Here is a 12,531-nt window from a genome sequence, read left to right on the forward strand (position 1 = left end):
TTGTTGGAGGAAAGTTATGTGCTCTATATGAGAAATCTGATCTCTCACAGATAAAAAATAATATAAACCGTGTTTTATTTATAGTTATAATTTACAAGCTATCTTCTTCCAAATAAAGATTTAAGACAGTCAAGTGCATTGGTCATAAAAAGATTCCTGGCCACATATTAACTAGTCTTTTTTTTTTTTTTAAGATTTTTTTTTTTTTTTTTTATTCATGAGAGACAGAGCGAGAGAGAAAGGCAGAAGGAGAAGCAGGCTCCCAAGGAGCAGGGAGCCCAATGCGGGACTCGATCCCAGGACCCTGAGATCATGACCTGAGCCGAAGGCAGATGCTTAACCATCTGAGCCACCCAGGCGCCCCCATATTAACTAGTCTTTTTCTGTCCAGCATCATCTTTAAATAGCAGAGTGCCTAGCACACAGTAGATATTCAAGACATATTTTAATATATTGATGACTAAATAAACACAAGGGCAAATATAAAACCTAAGAGGCTAGAGGAAGATGTTCATAGAAGACAACAGCAAGATGCCCATTTCATCAACTCAGAAACTCTAAAACCAGGAGTGTCCAGTGCCAACATCCCGCATGGCTATTATTAGGGCTGCTCATTCAACTTTTATGTACTATGTACCAAGTACTGGGTGTAAAGTGGTCAACAAAACATGGAACTTAATTAGTCTTTTGGGGTAAATAACCTCGTGCCCCACCTCTGACCAAAGAGGACCAGTTAGAATATTTGCCTGAGATTTTTCTGTGAAGAGAGATGAAACTCACAGATGGCCCATAGACCCAGGGTTAAGTTCCATCTGCTCTTGCTTGAGGTGTCTTCAACTCTGTTAGCTATCTTGGAATCTTTATAATAAATCCTCTTTTAATGCATAAGGTAAATTAAGATGACTTCCTGTCACTTGCAATAAAAAAAATTCTTATGAATAGAACTTTCCATATACATATGGGATTAGTGAGGCCAAGGGAGGTTCAATAACTTACCTGATCTGCAAAAAAAACACAGAGCTGATTCCCAATCCCCAGCTATATCATAGGTCCAAGAAAAAAACAAGCTTTAGAGAGAAGAATCAATATGCATCACCTCATGAACCACGGAGCCCAGCAGGAAGTCCAGCCTCTGGCACAGTTCTCCAAGGTTCGATAAGCTGCTGGCCCTGTGAGCACTATCTGGATCTCTTGCACCCCTCAGAAAGGTGTGGATCAAAGGTTCTCTGTATTTTGAGACCATGTCCCCTATAGGAAAAAAAAAAAAAAGAAAAATCAAAATCTTTAAAAATAAATTTTCAAGTTCTTAAAGAAGGAATAATGAGGGGCACCTGGGTGGCTCAGTCAGTTAAGCATCTGACTTCAGCTCCTGATCCCAGGGTCCTGGGACGGAGCCCCATGTCGGGCTCCCTACTCAGCAGGGAGTCTGCCTCTCCCTCTGCCCCTCCCCCAGCTCATGCTTTCTCTCCCTCTCTCTCCTCGCTCAAATAAACAAATAAAATCTTTTCTTTTTTTTTTTTTTTTAAGATTTTATTTATTTGACAGAGAGAGACACAACAAGAGAGGGAACACAAGCAGGGGGAGTGGGAGAGGGAGAAGCAGGCTTCCCGCTGAGCAGGGAGCCCGATGCGGGGCTCGATCCCAGGACCCTGGGATCATGACCTGAGCCGAAGGCAGACGCTTAATGACTGAGCCACCCAGGCGCCCCAAAATCTTTTCTTTTTTTTTAAATAAGGAATAATGATACTATCATGGTATACTGTGTGGTATTTTATACTTTCAGAGTACTTGCATAACCATTAGAAATCATGCTCTGGGAGAATATTCAGTGTCACGTAGGAAGAAGACTAATGACTGACCATTAGACTGAGTGACAATGAGGTCACTGTTGACCCTGACGAGAACGGTTTTGATGGACTGGCAGGGGTGAGAGCACCAGAGAAGTGACTGTAAGAGAATGCGAGTACTGCAGATGGAAAGATCACTTAAGTTTTTCAGCAAAGCAGATCAAGGAAATGGGGTGGCAGCTGGTCAAGGAAGCGGGGGGTCAAGAGAGGTTTTTGTTTTATTTGAAGAGGGGAGAAATAGCACACTAAGACATTCAGAATTGTCATTTTATATATGGAAACAACTTCTTCCTCCACAGGTATGCCAAGAGCTAAAACTGTTTTGTCTTGATCTAGGTTCTGAGGCTCTAGTTCCAGAACCCAAGTATAACACTCCACCTTTAGCTTTTTTGTAGCCCTAAGGCTACATGATATCAATAAGGTGACAAAATGGTTTCTGAAGCATTGTTTATGGTCATCTATTCTTTTTTCTATTCTTAATCATCAAAATGATAAATCACAAATACACACAACAAAACCCCCACCAACTTGGCCTATCAAGTCTCAGCTCAAAAGCCACATCCTTTAAGAAACCTTCCTCAATTGGCCTTAATTAGTCCTCCTGGGAAGTCCCACAGTTCTTTGAACTTAAATCACTTTGGCTTAAATCACAAGTGTCACTAATGCCTTGATTCCTACATGTTTGCAGCCTCTCTCATTAGACTATAAATTCCTTGAGGGTAGAACTTTGTTTCCATCAGTTCTTAGTAATCTTTGTATGTGCTAGGTACTCAACAAATGCTAACGTTGAATTGAATTCATTAATTTATTCAACAAAACAAAATTACGTGCTAGGTATCATGCTAATGTTCTACGGATAAAATATATAAACATAATCTTTACCCTCTAAGAAGCCCAAAGTTTAGGAGGTGGGTACAAATGGATAAGTACCAACAATTACAGTACTGTGTGCTCAATGCCCAAATGCCATCAGAGAATCAAGCAGAGGTTGCTCAGAGAGCCCAATTTCACTCATCTCAGTCACTCTAGAATGGGAAGGAGGAGGAGGCTTGTCTTGATTTTGTTTTCCCTCAAGGTCAGGAACACAATGTATTTTCCATACAATAAGATTAAAGATGAAGGAGAAACTTCTCTAAAATGCTCCCAGTTCCTAATATACTATGGGCAGTCAAAGACTCACCCTCTGCCCAGTTAACATTAACACATATTACAGAAATTGAGTCAGTGATAACTCAGCTATAGCCTATTTCCAGAAGAGAAGAGAGGGGACTTTGTGCCTACTCTTAGACCTACTATTTGCACTTCTGAATATCAGTCCTGAAGAAGTAGCCACATATATGCACAAGGGTATCTGCATAAAGCTTTTACTGCAGAATTATGAATAGTGAATGAGAAAAATTTAATTAAATATTAATATGGAAGTGGTTAAATAAACGTATGTATTACAGAATACTATGCAGTCATTAAAAAGAACATGACAGAATTATATGTACTAATATGGAAAGGTCCCTTAAGACACTATTAAAGCAAAAGGAACTAATAGAGCCGGTATCATTCCATTTGTGTATGTAAAATGCACACATGCAACTTCTCTCACTATTAACAAACCAAATGTACAGATTAAAATGTATGAAAAATACAAATGTATAGAAAAATAATAGAAAGGATATAGTAAAAGAGAAGGTTTATTTTTTTAAGATTTTATTTATTTGAGAGAGAGCATGAGTGGGGGTGCAGGCAGGGGCAGAGCGAGAAGAAGAAGCAGACTCCTCATTGAGCCTGATGCAGGGCTTGATTCCAGGACCCGGATATCATGACCTGAACCGAAGGCAGATGCTTAACCGACTGAGCCACCCAGGCATCTCAAAAGAGAAGCTTTAAATATCTTGTCCACAGAGTAAATATACCCAAGATCAAAGTTTCATAGTTTGACACTTAACTCCTATGATATACTGATTGTATTTAAGGTATGTCCAATTAAGAGGAAAACATATGTTTCTACTTTTGTTGTAGTACTTTTCCTTTCTGGAGTTAGGAAGGAACTTGCTCGTTCTGTAGTGTGAGAGTTAAGAGATGTGTGCTCTGGGGCATCTGGGGCTCAGTTGGTTAAGTGTCTGACTCTTGATTTCAGCTTGGGTCATGACCTCAGGGTCATGAGATCAAGCCCTGGGTCGGGCTCTGTGCTCGGCGGGGAGTCTGCTTGAGATTCTCTCCCTCTCCTTCTACGCCTGCCCCTGCTTGCACTCTTTCTCTCTCTCAAATAAATAAATCTCAAAAAAAAAAAAAAAAGAAAAGAAAAAGAGATGGGTGTTCTAGTTTTGGCCCTGGTATCAATTAGCAGTGTGACTTTGGGCAATCTGTTTCCCCTCTCTGGACCAGCTAGAGATAAGGCACTTAGACAAGACCAATCTCTCTGGCCCCTTCCAGTTTTAAGAATCTATGAGTTAATGAGTCACGTTTGGTTTAGTCATCAGGGGAATAAGATTCAGGAGACTGGAAAGGAGGAGTACACATTTACCATCCCTGGAGGGAGGCTATTGCCGTGAAAGGAATGAACTTTCCTTGTTGGGAAGGAAGGCACAGTTTGGAAATTCGTAAGGAGGGGAAATTGCAGGCTGAAAGGTAAGAGCAGATAACAAACAAGTGAATGTTTACCAACGTAGGGATTTAGAGTTAAAAATGAGTGGTAAAGAAAAGGAACTATGTGCTAGGCAGTACGGTAGGCCTGGGGATCCAATCATAAACAAGAAAGACACAGTCCTTGAGAAAAATTTTAGGAAGAACGTCAAGAGGTATCTCATTAATTCATCCAGCCAATTTACCTTGTTTTTTTAAGTGTTTTTTTTGTTTTGTTTTGTTTTGTTTTATTTGTTTTTTAGTAAACTCTGCCCCCAATGTGGGGCTCGAATTCACGACCCCAAGATCAAGGGTCACATGCTCTACTGACTGGGCCAGCGAGGCTCCCCTCATCCAGCAAATCTTAACTGAGTACCTACATTACTACAAGTATGTTCTCAGTCTGGAGGTAATAAAACATGAGCAAGAAAGTAAACGTCCCATCTTCATGAAGCCTACTTCTAGTGGGGGAAAAAGACAAGAAATGGTAAATAAATTTTCCTGCAGCAGAAAGGGCTATGAGGAAAAATAAGAAAGGTGTGTGGGGGTCGGGGGTGGGGGGAGACTGAGAGCTACAGATGAGGGCCCAGGGAAAAGACCTTCTCAGAGGAGAAGACCTGAAGGAACACGTCATGAAGACTGTGGAGGACAGTGAAGAGTAAATGGACAACAGAAGTTTGATATTCAGTGTAGATATCATAGAGTTGTTTCTTATCCTGACCTGCCGTAAAAGGACATACTACTACATTAACAAAACCACAATTTAACATTCCATGTGTATAAATTCCTGCCCTGCCTGAGCTTCATTACTACTTTCAAAATGAGCATCCATTTAACTGCATGCTCCACCAATCCCATTCCCAAGAGCACCTAAGAACCCAGAGGAGCCAGCCCGGAGGAAAGTTAGCATCTCAAGAGCCCTGCACTGTACCCCGTCAGTGGGCTCTGTGCCACGCACTCCTTTGTTGTCAGGTTTGGGGCTAGAAGAGCTGGAACACTGTATTCGCTCTGCATTTCTCAAAGTGCCCTGCCATCAGGTTCTCTGCAACCTGATCTCCCTTAGAGCTCACATACACAGCCTTGATTTGTCACACCCTTGCTAGATCCTGCTTTCCTTCATGGATCTACATCTCTGCTCCCATTTCCTGGGGGCCACTGCTTGCCTCTGATTAATCCTCCCTCCCCTTAACTCCTACCATGCCATGTAGCTAGTTTCTCAAGACTGTACTGGATTCTAGTCTCCAGGTTGGGGGTCAGTCCTGACCAGGTTTCTATGCAGAACAAAATGAATACATGTAGTCAGAGAATCTAGCTTTCAGGGCTGCAATTTGACACAGGCAGAGATTTTCAAGATCATACATAAAGGGTTCTTAATTTTAGCTTTAGGGATCCCTATATGTCACATTTTATTATGCACATCTCATTGGCATTCTCCCATTCTTCCTTGCAAATAGCACTCTATTTCTATTCAATTTTGTTCATGTATCCACTATCCCCCCCGCCCCAGCCATCACCCATGTGATTCAGGTTAACGTCTTCAAGGGTCTGAGTGAATCATGGTAGACACATCCCCTTGCCTTAATTGGTTTATGTATGGGCATGTGACCCAGTCTGAACAATGAGGTGTGAAAGAAAATCTGCTGAAGACATTTTACCTCTGCTATGACAACACCTTAGAGTTACTGCAGCCAACCTGAAACCATGAGGGACCAGAGGATGAAGTCAATAGCTGAGGTTGGCAGAGCAGAAAAATGAAAGGAATCTGGGTCTTGAATGATATCATGAAGTCAAAAAATTAACCAGTCCTGGACTTTTTGTTTTGTGCAATGATTCATTCCCTACTGTTTAAAGCCAGTTGAGTTGGGAGTTTCTGTTATCTGCAGCCAAAAGCATTCTAACATATAATATGAAAACTGGAATGTTCTTTAAAATTATAGAGCACTTTGGAGCACCTGGCTGGCTCAGTTGGAAGAGCATGCAACTCTTGATCTTGGGGTTGTGAGTTCAAGCCCCACATTGGGTACAGAGATTACTAAAAAAATAACCTTAAAAAAAATTGTAGAGCATTTCTATGTCAGTTCAATGTCTATCAATACAAAGCCAGAAAAGTTAAATTTGCCAAAACAAAGGAACTTAAGACAGTGGGTACACACACACACACACACACATACATATATATGACTTTCCCAAAGAGCTAAGTCATCCTTATACATCTGCCAACCTATTAAAAAAAAAAAAGGTGAGTAACTATTTACAGTAGTAGTTCATGTGAAGGGGTTATATGCTGAGTATATTGCGTAACTATTGACTAACCCATTTCATTATGAACTAAAACCTTGGGCTCTGGGACACCTGCTACTATTCCTTAGTTTCTGATTAAGCAACAAAACCTTAATTATCCCATCCAGAGGGGTTGGGTTTAGGGTTTGCTTTTTTGTTTTTTTGGGGGGGGTTGTTGGGGTTTTGTTGTTGTTGTTGTTGTTGTTGTTTTGTATTCTTCCTTATCCAGATGAGATGTTCTTGTTGCTTCAGTTGAAACTTATTTGAACCACAAGATTCCAAAATCCTAATTCACCTTTTGTCTTTAAGATAGCACATACTTGCGCCCTGGCAAGAGTGAACATTCATTAACAACCTGTTACGTTGTCCCCTTAAAAATATGCATATTATATGGCTTTTACAAAAAATGGTATTGATTTCTGAATTTCCTCACCCCCATATTCAGAAAGTACTCACCACGGACTACAATATTTAGACTAAGAGATACCCATGAGAACTGAAGTTAGAGAGACCACCATCTTTTCCTCAGCCATTTCTGAATGGCTTCAGGGAAATGAACACAGTAAATCCAAGCTCACTTTTAGAAACTTACTCAAGTAGATGCTAGTCAGAGACGTTTATCTTAGTTCAGCTCTAATGACTTCTACTTTGTGCAATGATGATGACAACACCTGGCTATTTGCATTTCCATATTCTTCTCAGGAAGTCAGCAATAATCAACCTGAGAAGCACACAGCTGTGTGTTCAAGGAAGCAAGTGAAGGATATAGATTTGTTTGAACAAATTTGATAAAAATGAGTTGCTTTGGAAGGTGAAAAATCAAGTGCATAGTGAAAAGAGAGATGCAAATTTTTTAACCTATGACTTACTTGTATCAATTATCATCTATGTGAAAAGATTCTTTCCATGTATTAGGATTTGGAAGATTTTTATCAAGCTTTTCAATGGAACTTTCAAGTCCAGACTGATAGATTCGTTTATGAGATCCCATCTTCTTTCACAGAAGAGCTGAGATGACTTGCAACAAGAGACACTTACGTAGTGGAAGAATGCTATCAAATCTGAATTAACAGAATCACTTCTGGAGCCAGGGGACCTGCTGATTTCAAGGGCTCAACCATTCCCATTGTTAACTGAAACAGGTCTTAAAAGTGAAATTGAGAAAAAGTGAGTGAGAAAGAAAATGCCACCCTTGGCCAAATCCTTACACCAGCTTATTAAAGCTCCATTATTAATGTCTGGGGGACTCCTCTATTCCTTCTTTCTTTCCTCCCTTCTGTCCTTTTCTTTTAATTAAAAAAAAAAATTTTGGAGGCATAGAAATGAACACAGGTACAACCATTCCTAAGTACTCTATTCTATCTACCAATAGGAAGCAACTAAGAAATATCCTGTCCTGCTGGTTAAGGTTTCGCTGAGTAAAACCAGTTATATTTTTCAAAGACCGAATGATCACTTACAGCCAGCACTCCTCTGTAATCAGAAGTTTATATGCATTCTGAGTAACGTTTTAGTCCAGTGTTTCTCAAACACAAACATGGGCACCGAAATTGTGCAGTGCGACTTGATTATGTGAATCCAGGTGATTCACAATTATCAGTAAGATGAAAATGCAACATTTAAAAAATTCTTTTAGAGAATTCACAGACCGCTGAAATATATCAGAATTTAATCTCCAGGCTTCATTTTGAGAAAGGCCCTTCCAACTAGCCAATTTAATGAAAACATTTAATATGTACTACTATGGGCAAGAGATTCCATAGGGCACTAGAGATTGAGAGATGAAGGAGATTTTGTTCTTCTAATAATTTTTTTTTAAGTAGGCTCCACTCCCAGCATGGAGCCCAATGTGGGGCTTGACCTCATGACCCTGAGATCAAGAGTCACATTCTACTGAGTCAGCCAGGTGCCCCTGATAATGCCTTTTTTTTTTTAATAGACTTTATTTTTTAGAGCAGTTTTAGGTTCACAGCAAAATTGGGCAGAAAGTACAGAGTTCCCATATACTTCCTTCCCCTCTCTTTCCCCAGACTGCCCCACTAGCAACATCCTGCACCAGAACCAGACATTTGTTTCAAGTGATGGACCGATATGAACACAGCATTATCACCCAAAGCCCATAGTTTACATTAAGGTTCACTCTGGTGTTGTATACCGCATGACAAATGTATAAGGACATGTATCCAGCATTATAGTATCATACAGGAGAGCTTCACTGACCTAAAGCTCCTCTGTGCTCTGCCTCATCTCTCATTCTCATCTGTCCCTCTGGGCTAACCCCTGGCAACTACTGATCTTACTGTCTCTGTAGTTTTGCCTTTTCCAGAATGTCCTATTATTCCAACAATATCATATGGTATGTAGACTTCGCTTCTTTCACTTAGTAATAGGCTTTTAAGGTTTCTCCATGTCTTTTCATAGCTTGATAGCTTATTTCTTTTATGTGCTGAAAACATTCCACTGCCTGGGTATACTACAATTTATTTATCCAATCACCTACCGAAGGACATTTTAGCTGCTTCCAAGTTTTGGCAATTATGAATTAAGCTGCTATAAACATATACGGGCAGGTTTTTGTGCAGATATACGTTTTCAACTCATTTGGGTAAATACTAAGGAGCATGACTGCTGGATTATATGGTAAGAATATGTTTAGTTTTACAGGAAACTGCCAAACTGCCTTTCCAAGTGGCTGAACCATTTTGCATTAGCAGTTCCCCACTCTTCAAATCCTTAACTTCATGCCCCAATGATATGACCCTGCCTATTTTCGGTCATATTCACCTAGCAGCATGCCCTTTGTTACAGTGACCTGGTATAGCTAATTTAAAAATATGGTATATACATTCAGTGGAATATTATTTGTCAGTAAAAAGGAATAAGCTTCTGATACATGCTGCACCACAGATGAACTTTGAAAACATTAAGTGAAAGAACACAGTCACCCAAAAAACCACATATGTATGATTTCATTTATGGAAATGGAAATGGAAATGACAACAATAAGTAAATCCTTAGATACAGAAAGTACATTTGTGATTGCCTGACTGGGAATGGGTACAGAATTTCTTTTGGGGCAATGAAACGTCCTAAAATTGACTGTGGTGATGGTTCACAACCTTGTGAACACACAAAAAAATTCTGAACTGTACATTGTAAAGGGGTGAATTGTATGGTATATGAATTATATCTCAATAATACGTAGTGGAAGAATGCTATCAAATCTGAATTAACAGAATCACTTCTGGAGCCAGGGGACCTGCTGATTTCAAGGGCTCAACCATTCCCATTGTTAACTGAAACAGGTCTTTTTTAACTTCCCATTGTTAACTGAAACAGGTTCATTTTTTTTTTAAAGATTTTATTTATTTATTTGAGAGAGAGAGAATGAGAGAGAGCACATGAGAGGGGGGAGGGCCAGAGGGAGAAGCAGACTCCCTGCCGAGCAGGGAGCCCGATGCGGGACTCAATCCAGAGACTCCAGGATCATGACCTGAGCCGAAGGCAGTCGCTTAACCAACTGAGCCACCCAGGCGCCCAAAGCTGCCTTTTTAAAAAGAAGTTTTGAAAGTAGGAGGGGTAGGAGGACTTTTACAATAAAGCTGGAAAAAAATAACTTACATAAAAATCTTCACATACTAGAAGAGAAGAGGTATACAGAAACAGAATCAGATGTAAAACACACTTCTGCCTTCTAAAAGCTCAGAGACCAAAGGCTTGGGGCGAATTCTATGGACAAATCACAATGGCTGCTTCCCTCAAACATGAGGCAGGAGATCCGGATTCTTTGATGATATGCCCAATACAGGAACCAGATCCTGCCCTTGACCACCAGTGAAGCAGAACCCAGAGCTTTCCCTCGGCTTTGTGAATGGCATTGCTTCTGCCAGCTCTTTGTTTCCTTATTTGTCAGTAAAAGATGTGCCAATACAATTTCAGTCTTTACTACTTCAGAGCTGCCAGTGTAAGGAGCGACATTTTTTAAAAACCTTCTAAATTAACATTTACTGAATCAGTTTTTTTTTTTTTTTTAATATTTAGTATAATTCAAAAGTCTCTTAAAAGAGGCAAGAAAAAAATTGAAGATTTAAACCTAGAGGTCTTTGTGTATAGTTAGCCATTTGGTCCAATAGGTACGGCTGTGCCAAACCAAACTTGACCAACATTAACCCAAGGAGAGTTGTTTTTTTTTTAATGTTTTTTTTTTTTTTAAGATTTTATTTATTCATCTGAGACACAGAGATACAGAGAGAGAGAGAGCATGAGCAGGGAGAGAGGCAGAGGGAGAAGGAGAAGCAGACTCCCCGCTGAGCAGGGAGCCCGATGCGGGGCTCGATCCCAGGACTCTGGGATCATGACCTGAGCTGAAGGCAGACGCTTCACTGACTGAGTCACACAGGTGCCCCAACCCAAGGAGAGTTAAGACCTCCTGCAAATATTTTTTTTTTTTTTTTAAGATTTTATTTATTTGCGAGAGAGAGAATGAGAGACAGAGAGCATGAGAGGGAGGAGGGTCAGAGGGAGAAGCAGACTCCCTGCTGAGCAGGGAGCCCGATGTGGGACTCGATCCCGGGACTCCAGGATCATGACCTAAGCCGAAGGCAGTCGCTTAACCAACTGAGCCACCCAGGCGCCCTGCAAATATTTAAAAACCTTTGTGCTCCAGCCTTTTTATTTTGTCTAAATCAAATCTCTTATGCTCTTTATTTTCCTTCCCTGTATGGACCGGACTCAAGTGGTGATAGAGAAGTGGTCATTCTCTGCATATCTTTGAATCTTAATCTTATCTTTGCAAGCTCCCAGATCTCAGTTACAGTGTTTAAAACCCCCTCTGTAATCCAACCAGTTTAAGTATGCTCTTCCTCTCTCCAGGATGGTACTTTCTATACTTTCAGTTTTTATATTAGATCTATTGGGGAGAAAAAAAAGTAAAGGTGCAAGACAGTTAAATGATACAATACACACAATTTCACTAAATTAGGGTGCCTGAATGGCTCAGCCAGTTAAGCGACTGCCTTCAGCTCAGGTCATGATCCCAGAGTCCCAGGATCGAGTCCCACATCTGAATACCTGCTCAGTGGAGAATCTGCTTCCCCCTCTGACACTCCCCCCTCTGGTGCTCTCTCTCTCTCTAATAAATAAATAAAATCTTAAAAAAAAATTTTTTTTTTCACTAAATTAGTTGCCAAAAAAGGATAGAAACTACTTTCCTCTCATCTTGAATTCCCATTTATTCTGGAGCTAAAGTGATCCTTAGGGGTAGCATCATGGACAATCACATGCCCTCACAGAAATACTGCTGCTGATCCAGTCGGTGAGGAAATAGGAGACAAAACAGAAATCTAATTCTGTTCATGTACACTATTATGTCTGCCTTAACATCTATTCATTTTTCTTCCATTTCAGAACCCAGAACTCTACTTCACTACTGAAAGATACACAGCAGAAGAACTACCAGTTGCTTGTAACATCTCATGCATACGTTATTGCTATGTGTGGACCAGAGTCAACAGAGATTATAATTTCTGTCAAGGTCAGAAGGAGATTCGATTGACAGGGCAGATCCTGACAGGCAGGATTTCCCCTCCAAAAGCCATTTAGAGAATTAAATAATTTAAATGCAATTAATTTTTGATGAAATTCATCATTAAAAAACTCATAGGTAAATTTTGATCTATTAACAACAATTACCTTTCAGCCTTGAATTTCCCCTGCAGCTCTGGGGAAATCCTCTCTTTTCTGATTTTGGTTTCCCTCCCCCACATAGCCCTTTATGAACAGGGGAGAG

General features: G+C 40.3%; 1 protein-coding gene across 1 annotated transcript in view; it reads right to left on the reverse strand.

Annotated features, from left to right (window-relative positions):
* Window positions 1–12,531, reverse strand: part of TANGO6 (transport and golgi organization 6 homolog) — a 189,609-nt gene that overhangs the window by 49,277 nt on the left and 127,801 nt on the right. The window contains exon 16 of the mRNA XM_045890837.2: window positions 1,097–1,248. Coding sequence (XP_045746793.1) covers window positions 1,097–1,248 — 152 coding nt within the window. The remainder of the gene's footprint in view (window positions 1–1,096; window positions 1,249–12,531) is intronic.

Source organism: Mirounga angustirostris, unplaced genomic scaffold (assembly GCF_029215605.1).
Source record: "Mirounga angustirostris isolate CCGP_5_RB_7025 unplaced genomic scaffold, mMirAng1.0.hap1 SCAF_16, whole genome shotgun sequence".
NCBI classification, from domain to species: domain Eukaryota; kingdom Metazoa; phylum Chordata; class Mammalia; order Carnivora; family Phocidae; genus Mirounga; species Mirounga angustirostris.